Source organism: Puma concolor, chromosome B1 (genome assembly GCF_028749965.1).
Source record: "Puma concolor isolate L17-30 chromosome B1, mPumCon1.1.hap2, whole genome shotgun sequence".
Classification (NCBI taxonomy): domain Eukaryota; kingdom Metazoa; phylum Chordata; class Mammalia; order Carnivora; family Felidae; genus Puma; species Puma concolor.
In genome coordinates, this window is record NC_141670.1 from 53,391,249 (window position 1) to 53,411,031 (window position 19,783).

Genomic DNA, 19,783 nt, shown 5'->3' on the forward strand with positions numbered 1-19,783 from the left:
TTCTCACGCAAGCGCATCACCCAAGTGTGGTTCATGAGTACCAGCTCTGCAGTCCTGCACACATTTAACTTCCCTCTTTCTGTAAAATTGAATAGTTTATACCACAGGGTGGTGGTGTGCATGAAGTGACATAAACTGCAGCCCAGGGTGCTTAATGAATGTCAGTTCAAATAGCCTAACCCAAAAAAGATATAAAAGAATCCTGAGATACTATTTCTTGCATTGGACTGGCAGACAGTCAAAAGTTTGATAGGCCTGAATGAAGCAAGATTGGGGAACCAGGCACTCTTGTGTGGCCGGTGAGCATATACTGGTACAGCCCTGAGGCCTGGCAGTTTGGCAAATGACTCATATGGGAGCATATGGATTCAGTGTTGTTTGTAATAGTTACAATTTATTAACAACCCGGATGTCCCTCTACACAGGACTGGTTGAATGAACCTATGGTGTATTCACCTGGTGGAGCGCAAGAAGAACTATACTATTATGGAGTAATCTCCAGGCTATATTATTAAATGAAAAAAACAGGTGCACAATACCATAGTTTTGTGTTTTTGTTTTTTACTTTTTATTAAAATTTTAGTTAGTGAACATACAGTGCAGTATTGGTTTCAGTAGAATTTAGTGACTGATCACTTACATACAACACCCAGTGCTCATCACAAGTGCCCTCCTTAGTTCCCATCACCCATCTAGCCCATCTCCCACCCACCTCCTTCCACCAACATTCCAGTTTGTTCTCAATCATTAAATGTCTCTTGTGGTTTGTTTCCTTTTTTTCCTCCTTTTCCCGTATGTTCATCTGTTTTGTCAAATTCCACATATGCGTGCAATCATATGGTATTTGTCTTTCTCTGACTTATCTCAACAGCAGAGTTTAAGTGGAAGGATAAACCAAAAGTAATAAAAGGTTTTCAGTAATCATATTGTGAATATTTTTGTTGAAATACTGAAACTATTACAGAAACTTGGTAACATAAAGTAAATAGGCAATTGTGTTCTTATCAGTCTAAGAACCAAGGTTTTTCAGCCTAAAATACAAGATACAAATAGGAAACAAGTTAAGCAAAACTCCCATAATCCTGAAGTGAATTGGAAATATCAGTATGAACTCATGATACAGATTCTTTAAAAACAAAAAAAGTTTACCTCTGTTTAGCAACAATGACCAAACCAGTAGTAATATGTACCTCTGGTGTTCCAATTTGTTCTTTTAATACCATTTCCCAGTATAAGGAACAGTAAGGGCAGAAAATACATAAAAGGAGCTTGAAATATACTGTCATGCCAGAAAGTAAGGGAACTATCAAAGTAAAAAGTACAGGATAAAGAGGCACACAATCCAATTTGAAGGGGCTTTCACTGGCCACATATGGAACACTTCGAGTACCAAAAAAGAATAAAAATGGCAGTGGATTAAAACACATCAAATGTGTTTAAATAAAAATGAGCATGCACCTCTTGATGAAAGATGTTGGTGTGCTCTTTTATCAAGAGGCATGTAATGTCTGATCTTTGCCCACTTTTGATGTTAGCGATCAGGCTTCATCCCTAGTTCTGTTAATTTATTAGGGTTGCAAAATAGTATTTTTATCACAGCTTTATTGAGACAGAGTTCACTTACTATATGCAGTTCATCCTTCTAAAGTTTTTAGTGTTTTTTTAGTATGTTCACAGAGTTGTGCAACAATCACCACAATTAATTTTAGAACATTTTCATTACCCCAGAAAGAAACCACATGCCTTCGAGCAGTCACGATCTGTTTTCCGCTGATGCCCACTCCCCAGCCCTTGGCAACCAGCCATCTTCTTTCTGTCTCTGTACATTGGCCTGTTTTGGACCTTTCGTATAAATGGAATCCTATAATATGTGACTGACTTCTTTACCTTAGCGTGATGCTTTTAAGGTTCATCCAGGAGGTAGTATGTTATCAAAACATTATTCTTTCTTATAGTCAAACAATATTCACTTATATAGATATGCCACATTTCATTTGTTTATCAGTTGAGGAATATTTGGGTTGTTTCCACTTTTTGGCTTTTATTATTTTTTAATGTTTGTTTATTTTTGAGAGAGAGAGAAAGAGCAGGGGAGGGACAGAGAGAGAGGGAGACAGAGAATCTGAAGCGGGCTCTGTGCTGACAGCAGAGAGCCCGATGTGGGGCTTGAACTCACGAACCATGAGATCATGACCTGAGCTGAAGTCGGATGCTCAACCAACTCAGGTGCCCCCACTTTTTGGCTATTATTAATATGCTGTGAACATTTGTATACAAGGTTTTGAGTGGACATGTGTTTCCATTTCTCTTGCATATATATACATATAGCTTGGAGAGGAATTGCTGCTTCATACAGCTACTAACCTTTGAGGAACTGCCAGACTGTTTTCCACAGTGACTACACCCTTGTGCCAGTCCTATCAGCAGTAGATGAGGGTTCCGGTTTCTCTACAGCTTTGCCAACAGTTCTCACCTTTTTTTATGTATGTGTTTAACATCTTTTTTATTGCGGTAAAGTTTATGTAATATAAGATTTACCATTCAAACTATTTTTTAAGTGTATAGTTCTGTACCCTTTAAACAATAACTCCCTACTTCTCCAGATTATCTATCTTTTTTTATTATACCTCTCCTCGTGGGTGTGAAGTGGTTTCTCATTGTGGTTTTGATATGCAATCTGATAGCTAATGATGTGGAGCATTTCATGTGGTTGGCCATCTGTATATTTTCTTTGGAGAAATATCTATTCAGGTACTTTTTCTGAAAACTACTGAAATACTTTCAGATATTTTAATGGTATTGTTTGTTTTTATTATTGAGTTGTAAGGGTTCTTTCTATGCTCTGAATACAAGTCTCTTATCAGATACGTGATTTACAAATATCTTCTCCCAGTCTGTGGGTTATCTTCTTCCTTTCTTGATGTCTTTTGGAGCGTAAACGTTTTTAATTTTGATGAGGTCCAATTTATCTAGTTTTCTCTTTTGTATTGTGCTTATGTAAGAAACCATTGCCTAATCTAAGGTCATGAAGATTTATGCCTATATTTTCTTCTAAGAGTTTTATAGTTTTAGCTCTTAATTGAGTGCTTTGATCCATTTTGAGTTAGTTTTTGTATGTGGTGTGAGGTAGGGGTCCAGCTTATCATTTTGCACAAATGTCCAGCTGTCCCAGTACTATTTGTTGAAAAGATTGTTCTTTCCCCCATTGAATTATTTTAGCACCCCTGTTGAAAATCAGTTGACCCTAAATATGAGGGTTCATTTCAGGACTTTGAATTTTATGCCATAAAATAAGAACTTTTTAATTCTATATTTGTGCCTTCCTTTATTAGCTGGGCTGATTTTATAGGAGATATGTTCTCTTCTTTATTATTTGCTTATTGAGTGGTACAAATCACGTATGGAAGGCAGTACATATAGTTGATTCTTTCCTTTACCTAGCTTTTCTTTTTTTTTTAATTTTTTTTTTCAACGTTTATTTTTTTGGGGACAGAGAGAGACAGAGCATGAACGGGGGAGGGGCAGAGAGAGAGGGAGACACAGATTCGGAAACAGGCTCCAGGCTCTGAGCCATCAGCCCAGAGCCTGACGCAGGGCTCGAACTCACGGACCGCGAGATCGTGACCTGGCTGAAGTCGGACGCTTAACCGACTGCGCCACCCAGGCGCCCCGTTTACCTAGCTTTTAGGATAATTTTCTGTCACCCTCAGAAGGTGACCAATTAGTTATCTTTTGCTATCATTATAAACTTACAGATTAAAACATATTTGGGTTTAATCGGTTGTAATTATTCTCATTATTAAAGCTTAAAATTTCCCTTTGGTCGGGAATAGATTCAGGTTGGCTCTTGAGTCCTCATGACCCTTAATAGTCTATGATAGCTTCCTTGCCATTTGATACGTGAAGATGTTCTAAACTCATTTTGTACATTTACTAAGATCTGGACTCCTCCAGCTATTCAAGAAGCTCAGGGAAGACACCTGGGCTAATGGAAAATAATAGCCAACACCACACTTGGGCAGGATAGTCATTGCTCTTGGGGTAGTCTGTGTGTGTGTGTGTGTGTGTGTGTGTGTGTGTGTGTGTGTGTGTGTCTAGTTTTAAAGCTAAAATACCTTATAATTTATATTGATACATTTACAAATACCTTGTAAATTTGTATTGATATTTCCAATTCAAACGCAGGACAATAGAATGGTTATATAATCGCTTCCTCTATATTATATCTCTACCTCATTTTTTCCTCATTGAGATTCATATTTCTCAGGGAAATAAGAGATGCCCGAATTAGTATATGCCATAACTACTCATCTGCTTTTTTTCCACATTACAGATCTTGCAGTCTCTGAATAGTGATACTGATGCTACTACCACCAAATATGCTTACGGACAATAATTCAAAAAAATTTTTTTACATATGATATCCTAATTGCCAATTTTTTATGATTATATTTATATCTGAATCGTCAGATCAGATAGCCATTACCACCGTAATATCTCCCTTTTCTCCTTTATTTTGTCTTGGTTTATGCTCACCACCAGCCTTTATGTTGATGTCTCTAACCATTTTGGTTGTCCCGAGCTCGCACTCTGGTAGATAGGAAAGAGCCATGAGAATAATAATTCTCCATGTTTATACATATTGAAGATAATTTGTGTCCTTGATATTTGAAAGTCAGTGTTTTCTAGCTATGAAGTTTTTAGCTCATAGTTTTGAGTACCTTAAATGTGTTACTCCCATTTTCTTCTGCTTTTACAGACTGGCTGTTGAAAATCTAATGATCGTTTTCTTTTCCTTATAAGTTGCGGGTTCTTTTTCTTCTTGGTGGTCGCTCCCTAGACTTATTATCAGTGAAGAGGCCAAAAAGGTGCTATCCTAATTCTGTCATCCTTTCTGCATCTATTAGCAGGAAGTTTGGATTTTGTAAAAAATGGTAGTGATGGTGGCAGCAGCATGGTTTGGGGATTTTTCCCAAATTCTCAAAAAGAGATGAAACAACTCGACAGAAAAATCCAAACAAACACCCAAAACCCAGCCCGTGGATAACCTGTACAAAGCACCCCCAGGAGCTCCAAGACAAAAGTGGGCACAGGCGAGATGCCAACGCCACAGACAGAACCTGCATGATGGAACAAGACGGGCCAAGTGTCAATAATTGTTGAGGCCGGTGGATGTATACATAGGGGTTTATTAACTATTTTCTCCAAGTTCTGCAGATCTTGTACCATCGTTGATCTAGTACCATCAATCTGAGTGTGTTTAAGGTGCAAATTACGAATGGATAACAAATTTGACTTTCCATAGAATCTCTTAGTCCTATTAGGCCAGTCATGTATTTGGGGGAGTGCATAAGGTTACAATGAGTGTCATTCTTTGGGTGGCTTAAGAGTTTTCAAAAATGGGGTGCAATGGCTCAGTTGGTCACGTGTCTGACTCTTGATTTCAGCTAAAGTCACGATCTCACGGTTTGTAAGTTTAAGCCCCACATCGGGCTCTGTGCTGACAATATGGAGCCTGCTTGGAATTCATTCTCTCTCTCTCTCTGCCCCTTCCCTGCTCTCACTTTCTCTCTCAAAATAAATAAATAAACTTAAAATTAAAAAAAAAAATACTTAAAAAAAATGGTTACCAAAGATGAAAGTAAGTTTTATGCTAGCTTCAGAAACTACTTTATTTTTTTCTGATGTTTAATTTGTGTGTGTGTGTGTGTTTGTTTTTTGTTTTTTTGTTTTTTTGTTTTGTTTTGTTTTGTTTTTTGGAGAATACGAGCAGGGGAGAGGGGTTGAAGGAGAGAAAGAGAGACTCTTAAGGAGGTTCCACACTCGGCACAGAGCCCGATTCGGGACTCAATCCCACGATCCTGGATCATGACCTGAGCTGAAATCAAGAGTCAGACACTGAACCGACTGAGCCACCCGTGTGCCCCTAGAGATTCCATTAAATATTAACATTAAAAATTGTCAAATCAGTCCCACCATTGGAGTTGAAGATGTCATTTCACTTTTGAGTTACTAAGATCCGAGGAGGTAATGTTCTCATAGTACAGACTTAGCTCATTTTCCCCAAATACAATTGTTTGGCAGCATTCTGTCTTGGAATTGGGTACGTAATGTTAATCACTAATTACTTGGAGACCTGACCATCTTCAGAATTTTACTGTTTAGCCTGCAGTATTGTTGTAGCTGGTTTTGTATATATCTGGTTATTTTTTTCAGGAGTAGACTAATGCCTTCTGAATAACACAAGTTTTCTTTATCTGAAGTCATTAAAGTATTGCTGTATTACATGCTGTACTAATCTTCCCAAAAGGACAATTTCCCAGAAACTTAACTGACTCCCAGGTTGTGATCAGACCCTGACTGGCTGTCACAAATAGCCCCTGTGTGGAGCTTAAAACAGATTTGATCTTGGTGAAAGAGGAGTCCGCAGCTAAGAAAAACTTTACTGTCTATCATAGTTCTTATTCATGAAGATTCTTTCATGTTGCTTGGAAACCTTCTTCCCTTATGCACATGCCGACTTCTTTTTTAAGGTTTGGAGCAAGTATGTTAAGAAGTTGGGTGATTTTGCTAAGCCACAGAATATTGACTCGGCTGTGCAGTGCCTGAACGAACTTATAACCAACGCACTACACCACATCCCAGATGTCATCACTTACCTTTCAAGACTTAGAAACCAAAGTGTGTTTAACTTCTGTGCTATTCCACAGGTATGCAGTGCTGCTGTTCTTGTTGTAGAGGAGAGGTGGAAGCTACAGGCAGTGGTGTGGTGGTGGTGATGGGGGTGGATAGAATGCATTTACTATTTTGGTTTGCTGTATTCGGAATATGGTTCCTTAAAAAGAGGACTCTGGCCTGTTTTCTTTTGCTGGCGAAGAGGCAGACAGTATCTCACCATACCTCCCCTTTGCTCTATGACCACCACCCTCAGCTCAGCCTCGCTAGATCCTTATTCTCACAGTTAAATCTAGGGCTTTGGCTTAGATTTATGGGGAGTGCTGGGTAAAATGTAGGTGAAGGTGTTGTCATTACAAAGTCTTAAGCGCCAAGTTTTTGCTATGCTTTTCCTAGACTCATGAAAACAGAACCTGACCCTATGGACCTAGCCCCTCAATATCCTAGGAGCTTACACTTTTTAAATGCCTTACCAATTACTTTAACTCCAGTAAATGAAAGTTCTAGGATTTAACTGATTTGGAAACTCGATTTAATCTTTTAATGGCCAATCTTGAATGGTTGTTGGAGCTAAAATCTGTAGGCCTGACATGGGTTTCCGTTTATCCTAGGAATAATACACCTTTGAGCTTGGGAACTATCCCTCCTTCCCATTTGTGCCCTACCCCCTCCTCCATGCTGGTTTTTTTCATGTATGATGGTTATGTTTGTTGCAGGAAAAATAGAAAATTCTTTGCAGATATTATTTTGAGATACATTTTTCAGCTCTATGACTCATTATTCTAGCATAGAAAATGTTGTATTGGCTCGTGTTTGTTTTTTCCAAATAAAAAGTTTTCATGGTCAAACCAAAGAATCATTTAAGACTGCAAAGATCACTTGAGACTGTTGTTGAGGAAGGGAGGAGTGGGAAAGGTACAAGTTTTGATATGCTTTCTTCATGGGTACTTTTTCTTGGTTAGTTACATCTTAGCTCTTTGGCACTTTCTTATTCTATAGAAGATTTTTTTTTACGTTTTCACAATGGTGATTGCCTATAGTACCATTTCTTTTCTTTCATGAAATGAAATGAATTAGCATTTTCTTTCATCTCCCCCACCTAATATCTGTAGGTAATGGCCATTGCCACTTTGGCTGCCTGTTACAATAACCAGCAGGTGTTCAAAGGCGTAGTGAAGATCCGAAAAGGACAAGCAGTAACTCTAATGATGGATGCCACCAATATGCCAGCTGTCAAAGCTATAATATACCAGTATATGGAAGAGGTGGGTTTCTATTTAACTACCTGGATAATTTCTAGCTATTTTTTATAGTATTTAAATAATGTCATTGTTTAAATAGTTTATATTTGAATATTAGATGATCCTAACAACTTACTGTGTCATGGTATAAAGAGACAGGACAGGAGTTGGTCTCCTTTATTTGGAAAGTTCGTGTATGCATGAGTTACTGATTGTTCAGAGTTGCACAGCACCCTGGTGAGAGTGCATAAAGGCAGCAAGCCTTTAGGGTGGAGCTCCTAAGCAGAACCATAGGTTTTGAGCTGAAAGCTGATGTTAGAGGCCAGTCAGGCTTTTTGTTTTATGGGTGAGAAAAATGAGGCTAAGTCTTGTGGATGCAAATGCAGTATCTGACTGAGTAGATCTGGGACCCCAGTCCATCCACATTGCCTCACACCCAATCCAGTACTTTCTATGACTTCATAGGCCTCAACTGAGAAACCACAGTAGGGAATTTTGGCAAAGGAAAACCATCAAGTTGCAATGATACCTAAATTTTTTTTTCTTTTTTTATAATTCTTTTAATGTTTTTATTTATTATTGAGAGGGAGAGAGAGAGAGGGTGTGCATGCAAGTGGGGGAGGGGCAGAGAGAGAGGGAGACGCAGAATCCGAAGCAGGCTCCAGGCTCTGAGCTGTCAGCACAGAGCTCGACGTGGGGCTCAAACCCACAAACTGCGAGATCATGACCTGAGCTAAACTCGGATGCTTAACGAACTGAGCCACCCAGGCGCCCCGATTTCTAAATTTTCTAATGCAAATCTCATTTCAAGTACCAAAACCATCCTATAAAACAGAACATACTTGTTCAAGTCAAATATCCTTCTGTGGAGGGTATAATATATGACTAGGTTCAAAAAAGCCTTTTCTTAGAGGCTAAAACTCTAATCACTAGGTCCTAGATCAGTGGTTCCTTTTTTTTTTTTTTTTTTTAAATAATGTTTGTTTATTTTTGAGAGAGAGTGTGAGCAGGGGGTGGGCAGAGAGAAAGGGAGACACAGAATCAGAAGCGGGCTCCAGGCTCTTGAGCTGTCAGTACAGAGCCTGATGTGGGGCCTGAACCCACAAACCACAAGATCGTGACCCAAGCTGAAGTTGGATGCTTAACTGAGCCACCCAGGCGCCCTAGCAGTGGTTCTTTTTTTTTTTTTTTAATTTTTTTTTTTTTGAACGTTTATTTATTTTTGGGACAGAGAGAGACAGAGCATGAACGGGGGAGGGGCAGAGAGAGAGGGAGACACAGAATCGGAAACAGGCTCCAGGCTCCGAGCCATCAGCCTAGAGCCCGACGCGGGGCTCGAACTCACGGACCGCGAGATCGTGACCTGGCTGAAGTCGGACGCTTAACCGACTGTGCCACCCAGGCGCCCCTAGCAGTGGTTCTTAATTGGAGATACTTTAGTACCCCCTTCCCTGCAGGGGACATTTGGCAATGTCTAGAGACTTTTTTTTTTTTTTTTTTGACTGTCACACTAGGGAGGTGGGTGGCTCTGAGATCCTTAGGTATGTTCTTACTGAAGATTGAAATACTACAGAAACACATGAAAACATAATAAGATCTTCCTCCCCCCCCCTCCCAGAGGTAACTATTGCTGTTAATAGTTTTCTGCCTCCTTCCAGTCCTCTGGCTATGCCTTTACAGGGATGCAATTGGTAATAGTGGTTTCCTCTAAATAGAATTCTGTAAAAACAGTTATTTCCTCTGATTTCTATGGCATATTGCACATTCTCCTTGGAGTTCCGCCCTGTCTTCTGACAAGCTTTGGACTTCAGCATTTCTACCAGAGGTACCTGTAGAAGGCGTAAGAGAAAACTAAAGAAAATTTTTTTTAATCCTAAAATTCTTTTAGTGACTTAAGTGTTCAGCCATTGACCAAAAAATTGCTGCTAATGAGATTTGGGACAGTCTGGTTCACCATATAGCCAGCACTTACTCTGAGCTTACTGTGTGCCTGGCATAGCAACCAAAAAGGTGGGTACTATTAATATCAAGGAAACTTGAGGCTGGTGCCATAATTTGGACCCAGATCTGGCTGACTTCAGACCGTATGCTGTTCACTACAATTCTAAGGGGGTTGGATTATCCTTTCTAAACTGAGTAGTACTTTATTAGGCACTTTTTCTCTGTTTTGTATCAGTTAGAATCCTTTTATGTAGTGTGTAGTTCAGAGAATATTTTAGTTTTAATACTGACCACTGATTTCAAAAAACCATTTTTAAAAAATGTTGTTTGCTAGTTCTGTTACTATATTAAAATTCAGATTTTATCTGGTGTTTTCCTTACCCATTGGAATTAAATCCTAGTTGTAATCAACAGTTTGATTTGGGGCATGGGTACCCACACTACAGCTGACTGACCTCCCCACCCCCACTGCTTTTGTAAATAACTTTTTATTAAAACAAAACCACGCCCATTCGCATATGTCTTGTCTGAGGCAGCCTCAAATACAGTAGCAGAGGTGAGAAGCTGCAACAGAGGGTGACCCACCAAGCTGAAAATAATTTCTGGCCCTTTAAGGAACACTGATTGAGGTCATCAGTTTTTAAAGCTACTCTGGTGAAACCCAGCGTGATTTGGAGGAAACATTAATACTTGATTTGATTCAGAAAAATCTCAAGTCTTTCAAGTCCAAAGGAATAAAATGTGATAATGGTTTTAATGTCCTCATGAATGAAATTTCAAGTTAAAACTTTTTGAAGACCGCAAGTTGTCTATTTGCTGGTGTCCAGATATTAACCCTGATCCTACTTCTCACTGACCAAGTCTGTCCTTTGCAGGAAGACTACAAGTCTTCTGTCAGTTTGGGGAGCCTGGGTGGCTCAGTTGGTTAAGCGTCTGACTTTGGCTCAGGACATGATCTCATGGTTAGATTGAGTTCGAGCCCTGCATCGGGCTCTGTGCTGACATCTCGGAGCCTGGAGCCTGCTTCGGATTCTGTGTCTCCCTCTCTCTCTGCCCCTCCCCTGCTCGCACTCTCTCTCTCTCTCTCTCTCTCAAAAATAAACAAACATTATTAAAAAAAAAAAAAAAGCTTCTCAGATTAAAAACAAAAAGTTCTGTCAGTTCCCTGGGCTTAACTGGTGGTAACAAGAATGCACTTGCAGGGGCGTGTAAAGGTCTCCTCATGGGACTCTAATGTTTAAAGGAGGAGTTAGAGGGACACCGAACCTTCCCGAGGAGGTGGGCACTGCTCTTCCACACCCTCTGTCCTCTGGAGCGGCCTCAGCTGCAAACCAGTCTGGATACCTGTCAGCTGGCGAGAAGCTCAACCAGCTATTTTGGGACAGAAACAAATACTCAGGCAAACGGCCAGAAGCTGTTGTTTCCTTCTGTGCCAATGCTCACTCCTCAGCGAGGGCAACCTCTCTTAAGCGGGCACACCTTCCCATTTCACGCTACGCTGTGCTTCCTCTAGAGCATCGTCCTGCTCTCCAGGCCCTTTTTGTGCTCACAACTCATAAGTGTTGTGCAGCATCGGCGGCCCTTGGGCACTTGCTAGAGCCTCACCCCTACTCAAACCTGTTGACTCAGAATCTGCCTTTACCAAGATCCCCAGGTGATTCCTGTGAACATAAAGTTTGAAAAGCACTGCTGGGGGCGCCTGGTGACTCGGTTGAGTGTCCGACTCTTGATTTCGGTTCAGGTCATGATCCCTGAGTCCTGCCGGCCTCACTGGTCCAGGATCCTGCTTAAGATTCTCTGTCTCCTCTGTCCCTTCCCCTCTTGTGTGCTCGCTCACTCTCTCTCTATCTCAAAACAAGAAAAGTACTGCTGTACATCCATCCTTTCCTTCTCCGCTGGCTCTGCCTTTAACCACAGGAGGAAGTACAAGATTATATGTTGTGAACTGTCTCCACTTCTCTGTCCGTCTCTCCTGTGTGAGCCTAACCCCTGCAGGTATGCACTCCTGCTCCCGCCTCTTGCCCCCTCAAGATCCGCCTCCTTTTTATCTAAAGCCCCCTCCTTTTTGGGTCCCTCCTCTAGTTTGTATTTGCACTCTGGCCACTCGGCTTCAAAAAGTAAACAGATCAATACTTGGCTTGACTTTGCTCCTCTCTACCTCATCCCCATCCTCCTCTCCCTCACAGTTAAGCTTCTCGAAGGATTCATGTACTTCATGTTATCGATTCCCATTTTTTTCTCAACCCACTTCATCCTAGCTTTTGTTCATTCCTTGTCAGAACTTTTCTTACTGAGGTGATTTAATGACCTTCTAATGACCAGTTTTTGTTTGTTTAAAGTTTATTTATTTATCTTGAGAGAGAGAGTGGGGGCAGAAAGAGAGGAAGAGAGAGAACCCCAAGCAGGCTCTGCATTATCAGCTCGGAGCCCAACACGGGGCTCAGTCTCCCCAACTATGAGATCATGACCTGAGCCAAGATCAAGAGTTGGGCGCTGAGCCAACTGAGCCACCAAGACTGAGCCACCAAGGCAGTGCTCTAATGACAAATTTTTAAAAAATTCGACACTGGATCTTTCTCACCTTGAAAGCCCTTCCCTGTCTTGGCTTCTGTGACGCTTACCTCAGGCTTAACCTCTTACCCATCTGTCTCCTCCTTTGCCTTTCTGGCTCCTTATCTCCCAGAGTTGTCTTGATTTTCGTTTCTTCTGGCTGCACAAAATCTTTCTGGCATTCTCTTCTATGGCCAGGCTGTTTCCTCCACCCCATGCTTTTCACTCCAGACTTGATTATTCCAGTTCAGTCCTTGGTCATAAGCCTTTTTTTTTTTTTTTTTTTTTTGACGTTTATTCATTTTTGAGAGAGAGAGAGAGCGAGCAAGCAAGCAGGGGAGGGTCAAAAAGAGAAGGAGACACAGAATCTGAAGTAGGCTTCAGGCTCTGAGCTGTCAGTACAGAGCCCCATGTGGGGCTTGAACCCACAAACCACGAGATCATGACCTGAGCCTAAGTTGGATGCTCAACTAACTGAACGACCCAGATGCTTCTAAGCCTTTTTTCTTTTTTCTTTTGGTTTAGCTGTTCATACTTGTCAGAATTTTGTGTGCATTAGCCTTTGACCAAGCAATTCTAGGACTTTACCTACACAATTAACTAGAAAATGTACAGAGACGCTGATTGTAGCATTTTGTCCTCGGTCCTTATTGGGAGGGGGTTGATTATAAATTATAGTGTGTTCACATTACGTAGGTTGTGTTTAAAAGGAATGACCTCTTTTTCTAGGTTCTGGCATTAAGAAATGTCCATAGAAGCTCCTGGCTCAGTTAAGCGTCTGACTCTTGATCTCAGCTCAAGGGTCATGAGTTCAAGCCCCGCATTGGGCTCCACAGTGGTCAAGGAGCTTACCTAAAAAAAGAAAAAAAAAAAGAAAGAAATATCTATAAAAAATTATGTGAGTGAGACACATAGGTGGCTCAGTCGGTTAAGCATACAAATTCAGCTCAGGTCATGATCTTGCAGTTCATGAATTCGAGCCCCTCGTCAGGCTCTGTGCTGACAGCTCAGAGCCTGGAGCCTGCTTTGGATTCTGTGTCTCCCTTTCTTTCTGCCCCGCCCCCACTGTGTCTCTGTCTCTCTCAAAAATAAATAAACATGAAAGAAAATTTTAAAAAAAGATTAAAGAAATTATGTGAGTGAAAAAAGTCAAATTACAGCATAATATGTTTATAACCTATCTTAAAAATAAAGTGTATAATTTCATGTACACAATATAGTCATATTTATACATTATATAGACTAGCCATTCTGTATAGTGTGTAGACTATATAATACATATATATAACCTTTTATATGTTTTTATATTGGCTTATTATATGCACATGGCAAGAGGTATAAAAGTAACTACACCAGTATATGATAATACTGTATTATTGTGTATGACATTTCATACATTTTTATCTGAGGTTATAAGGGCATAGTGAGGAAAAGTATAAAAGTAACTATACTGGCCTGTGGCTGAGGGGCAAGTAAGGGAATTTTGGCTCCTTTTTTAACTTTATTTTTGTATTGCTTGTTTTTATAAGCTTAACTCCATTATCTAAATTTTTTTGAAAAGAAAGAGGAAATTGTAGTTTCAATGAAACCTTTTTCTTCTTCTTTCTAGAGCTATTCTTGGTATCATAATATTAGGTATCAGATATCATTAGCATATTTCTGTAGGCATTTTTTTCCCAGTGAGCTCTCTGCCCATTGTGGGGCTTGAACTCATGATCCAGAGGTCAAGAGTCACATGCTCTACTAACTGAGCCAGCCAGGCACACCTGTGGGCACATTCATTTATTTTCTTGTCATACTAAATCTCAGCTGTGCCCTCTCAGTGGTGAGGTGGGAGAGTGGCAAGAATATAATCTGTCTCTGGAAAAAATACCCATTATATCGTTCAGTTGGTTAAGCGTCTTACTTCAGCTCAGGTCATGATCTCACAGTTTGTGGGTTCGAGCCCCACATTGGGCTCTGGGCTGACAGCCTGGAGCCTGAAGCCTGCTTCACATTCTGTGTCTCCCTCGCTCTCTACCCCTCTCCTGCTTGTGCGCGCGCTCTCTCTCTCTCTCTCTCTCTCATAAATATTTAAAAAATATTTTTTTTAATACTCATTATATAATGAAAGTCTGGGGAAAAAAATTATTTTAAAAATATGCCCGCTTTGTAATCTTCCTCCTTTTTGTTCTGGGCTCACATCATTGTCCCTTTCCCCCTCAGTCATCTCTTAACTGCTTTGTCAGCTTAGTGAGGGCCTCCTGTGTGCCAGGCTCGGTGCTGGGCTGGAGGCAGAAAGGTAAGACGTGGTGCCTTAGAGGCTCGCAGTCTAGTGAGGGAGACGCATAGACATAGATGAATTCAGTGCTAAGTGATAAGGTAGGAGTCTGTGTAGGAGAGTGGCATGTGGCCCAACCTGAGAGTTCAAGGCAGGTTTTCTAAAAGACTAATACCTAAGACTTGAGCAACAGGTCAAGTTAGCCAGGTGAGTTAGCCAGGTGAAGGAGTGTGACAGGGGCATTCCGGGCAGAGGGAACGGTGTGAGCAAAGGGGAACAGACGCATGCAGAGCATCAAAAGTAGAAGACGACAGCGGGTAGTTGTTCTAGAGTGAGAAGACACAGGTGGGGAGCGGCAGGCGAGGCCGGAGAGGCCCAGTGGGCCCAGGTCATGGGTGGCCTCGTGTTCCACATCATGGAACTCAGAGCTTATTCAGCTGGTGATAGGTAGCCACTGAGGGTATCAAGCAGAGGTTTTTAGTTTCTTTGGTGACAGCGTAGAGAGCAGGCGAGTGGACTTCAGGGTTCAGGCGGAAGGAGAGTCAGGAGCTCAGGTTGGAGGTTGGTGACAGCTCAGATGAGAGGCATTGAGGGCCTAGCCGGCAGCAGTGGCTGTAAGCATGGAGGCGAGGCCTGGATGCAGCAAAGGTGTCAGGTCTGTGGAGGTGGAGGAGGGTGAAGGCACCGGGAAGACTCGAGGATAACTCTCTGGTGCCCTGTTTCTGCTCTCGCTTTTCTTCATCTAGCCTGTTGCCCACACCACAGATTCCATCTTGTTTGGCTGTGTTCGCCCAGTCTTCGCGATATCATTTCCCCTTTTCTGTGTTGCTCTCTTCCAGCCCAAACTATGCTGACGTTACCAAGCTCCACTCTGTTCCTGGCTCTGAGGCGTTGGGGATGCGAAGACCAGAGAGGACCTGGGTGGCTCCCCAAGTACAGGCCTCCTTGCTTGCTCCCTAGGACAGGCTGTGGGATTACCGGGCCTCGGTTGACATCCTGCCTTATTAGTAGAGTGACTTGGAGTTTCCTTTCATGTTCTCTGAATCTGTTTTGTAAGAGAAATGTGGATATAAAATACCTACCTGTTTGGGGTTATTGTAAGAAGTAGACACAGAAGATAAAGTTCCTAGGACTCCATAAGTGGCACTTAACTATTTTTTTTTCCTTTCTTTAACAGATTTATCATAGAATTCCCAGCTCAGACCCATCTTCTAGTAAAACAAGACAGATCATCTCCACCATCAGGACACAGAATCTTCCCAATTGTCAGCTGATCTCCCGAAGTCACTACTCCCCTATTTACCTGTCATTTGTCATGCTCTTGGCTGCCCTGAGCTGGCAGTATCTGAGCACCCTGTCCCAGGTCACAGAAGACTATGTTCAGACTGGAGAGCACTGATTGGGTAAGAGTGGGAGCTAATGCTCGCCGTGGAATAGACTGACCTTTCCTTCAAGGAAGGATGTTGGTTTCCCCCTCCCCCTCCATTTCCCTCCTGCTCTAATTCCTAAGAGAACTCTGTGGACTTGGACCTTTAGAAACTGTGACATGCAGTTGAGAGGATGACGATAAAAGGGAAGGATAGCTCACCCTCAGCTGGCAGGTACTTGTGGGCATGCTCACATCTGTGCAAGGTGGCCAACAGCCGGGTGCTCCTCGCTGCAGGGCAGAGGAAATGGTTGCATATGGGGTTGCTGAGAGATCTTATTTCGTGTGAGTCCTGGCTAGAATTCTAATGAAATGTATTTAATTTGAAGCAACCTCGGAATACATGTCCTAGCAGGAAGTGAATTTTTCTCGGTTTGGTTCTGATTTTTCTCATTTTGTTTTCTCTTCAGTTGATTTGAATGTGGCAGATGTCAGTGTTTGTAGCTCTAGGTGGTGGTCCCACGTTTCCTAAGAATGCAACTGTCTTCTGCACGTGAAGGCTAAGGATTCACTTCTGGGTGTTCTGGAATGGTTTCCTCATTTAAAAGGAGATTAGCTTTCCCAGAGAAACTGCAGGATTGCCTTTGGCTCCATTGTAGAAGACTGGCCTCCAGTCAAGGCTGACTTTTTGAGAAGACACTATATGTAAAGATACGTTTGTAAAAAAGAATGGAATTACTCTGCATTTGTCAAGGGCAGTTCACCTGAAAGCCTGGAGGTACATGGCAAATAACTCAAGAGCGGAGTTAGTGATCGAGGGCCAGGGGGCCTGGCCTGCCGCTGCCCGCAGAGCGGACCAGAGCGGTACCAGGAGCGAGGATCCAGCTGCCTGGCCCCAGCTCCACTGCGCCCGCCGGAGATGAGCAAGTGACAGCATTGCCTCACTGCCCAGCCTGTAACCTGCATTAACTCTGCCAACCTACTCTAAAGTGGGCCGATTCTCTTAGCCGCAGCAGATTTTATTACATCCAGGGGGCTTGTGGTTGTGGTTGTTGTTGTTATTGTTTTGTCCTTTGTTTCTGTTTTTAAAAAAAATCACGTTTATACACTGAAGTTTCAACAAAGACAAAAATGTTTTCAGGTGATGGGCTGGGAAGCCGAATGTACTTAGCCTAATTCTTCTAGCATCGCTCTTTGCCTTCTTCTTTACTCCCACGCAGCCGGGGTTGGTGATGTGTTCTCACCCAGTGACTCACCGAGAATCTCAGCCTGGACCAGGGAGGACCCCTCTCTAGGGGTGTTTGAAAAAGCCCCTCAAGCTGAGCAATCACTGTTGTAGGGCATTAAAGTGCTTTCTAGAAGCCATTAATGCTCTCCATGTACATAGTATATAGTCTACTCTTTTGCTGCTGTCCTTTGTGGATGGTGACTTAATCACCGAAGTTGAGGGTTTTCCCCAGCAATAATATTGGCCTTGCATTGTTATACGCACACCCACACTGATTTTCGTCCTGTGACTGCCGCCGCCTGACACAATGGCTTAGTTTTGGTCTGTGGGAGCTGCAGTTGGTTGATTGGTTTGGGGCTCAGTTCTGGACAAACTTGTCACCACACTGAAGCCAAAGTCCTTTGCCACCTGGAGTACAGCTGTGAGCCGCACTCAACAGTAATTTCCCAAGTAATTTAAACATCGGAATTTGGTTAAAGATTCCAAGGTAGGTTGTTATAAATTTGTGCGTTGAAGTATCAGATTAGTTCTGTCCTGTGTAGAACACAGGACAACTTGGTGGAGAGCCTTGGTCGGAGGTGGATGTACCGGAAGTTTTCCTCCTGGCTCACTTGTGACCTGTGCGACTTTCTAAGCTTCTGTAAGGTTTATTAGATGACCTTCTAGGTCCCTCCCGACTGTAAAGCTGTGGAATTTTTCCTATTGCTGACTTGTGCCAAGGTCTTAGCTCTACTGTCCACTCCTGAGTGCTTTGGAAGACCATTGCCCTTCTGTTTCTCTACTTAAATTGCCACGTAAAATACAGGATACGCAGTTAAACTTGAATTGCAGACATAATAGTGTTTTTTAGTAGAATTATGTCCCCCAAATTGTATGGGACATACTTTTTTCTTTTAATGTTTATTTTGAGAGAGCATGTGAGCGAGAGGGGGAAGGGCAGAGAGAGGAGAGAGAGAATCCCAAGAGGGTCCTGCACTCAGTGCGCAGAGCCAGACACAGGGCTCCATCTCACAAACCTTGAGATCATGAGAGCCGAAATCAAGAGTCAGACGCTTAACCGACTGAGCCATGCAGGTGCCCTGCACAGGATATATTTCTACTAAAAAATTACTTGATCTGAAATTCAAATCTAATTAAGCATCCTTTATTTTTGTTAAATCTGGCCACCTCACTCTGCTCCACGCTAATTATTCATCAAATATTTAGCATCTCTGGCCTATAGTCTACTTGATTTCTACTTACAGTGAAGTATTTTTTAGCTTTTCCTCAGAGGAGGATCTGACCCATCTGAATCTAAAATTCCATTATAATAGACCTGAGCAGGAACCTGCTCTCCACACTCTGGGAGCTTCTAGAGCTCCAGGTAAGGCCTGTGCAGACACACAGAGCCACCTATCTCCCTTTGGGAAAGTGCTTGGAGCAATTACCCAGAAGCCCATTCTATCAGAACCATTTCTCTGGGTCCGGCATGCACATGTGCATAGGGGAGGAGACATGGCTAGCCATTTGTTAATTATTCTTAGCAGCAGAGCTCTAAGGCTGTGGTTCTCAGCCTTTAGCATCAGAGTTGCCTGAAGGTCCCAGATTGCTAGGACCATTTGTCTCTCAGGTCTGGGGCAGTACCCCAAAACTTGCATGTTAAGCTCTCAGGCGATACAAATACCGCTGCTGGACAGGAGCCCAGTTTGAGAACCACTGCTCTAAGGCCTTATTCTTCAAACTTGAGTGAACATATTGAATTACCAGGAGTCTTGTTAAATTACAAATGCAGACTGAGGTCTGGCCCAAATTCTGCATTTCTGACAAGCTAGGTGATGGCCATGCTTTTCAAGTGTAGCTATCTGATGTATGTGAAGAGTGGGACAGGTTCAACTGTGTGCTCAGATGCGAAGTCTAAACTAAAATCACACCCTTCTCCAGGGAATAAACGAAAAGGCACAGACGGTCACTTCCATCTATCAGGACAGGCACCCCAGGAAAACATGGCACCAATTGAACTGAGGTGACAGGGTGGTGGTCAGTGAGGTAATTTGAGGTTTATGAAATAATTGACATCGATTCCAATCCTAAATAGACATTGTTTTATTTTCCAACAAAGACTCAAGCTGACCCTGAGGATGCCATGAAGTTCATTTGGGTACTTCGTTTTAGGGCAGCTCTTTCGCCTTCCAGGGGGGAGGATGGGCTGCAGGTGGGCACGTGGCAGACAGGATGGAAACGGGATCATTCAACTCCATTTGGAGAGCAGGTCGAATTTGTTAGAACTACATTGAGGTTATGAATGTCTTCTGATTGCAATTTTAAGAATAAAGCGATTGCAAAATTTGTGGCTTTGGTAGCCTTTGTTAAACACTTCTGAAATATGTCGGGTTTCATAAATTTTCCCTTCAGTATTCACCGGGTGTAAGAGCTTATTTGATGATGCAGTTTTGGATTCCTTGTTTTTAATGTTCATTTATTTTGAGAGAGTGCGCAAGCTGGGGAGGGGCAGAGAGAGCATGCCATCCAGGCTCCGCGCCATC

At 42.2% G+C, this 19,783-nt stretch overlaps 1 protein-coding gene across 3 annotated transcripts in view; it reads left to right on the top strand.

Moving 5' to 3' along the window:
- Positions 1-19,586, top strand: part of FDFT1 (farnesyl-diphosphate farnesyltransferase 1) — a 41,941-nt gene extending 22,355 nt beyond the window's left edge. For 2 of the 3 annotated variants that reach the window (XM_086703833.1, XM_086703831.1), the window contains 3 exons: positions 6,534-6,710; positions 7,788-7,940; positions 15,845-19,586. In XM_086703833.1, coding sequence (XP_086559959.1) covers positions 6,534-6,710; positions 7,788-7,940; positions 15,845-16,066 — 552 coding nt within the window. In that variant the 3' untranslated portion in view covers positions 16,067-19,586. The remainder of the gene's footprint in view (positions 1-6,533; positions 6,711-7,787; positions 7,941-15,844) is intronic. The other variant, XM_086703832.1, reaches the window with a different exon arrangement.
- Positions 19,587-19,783: the final 197 nt, after the last annotated feature.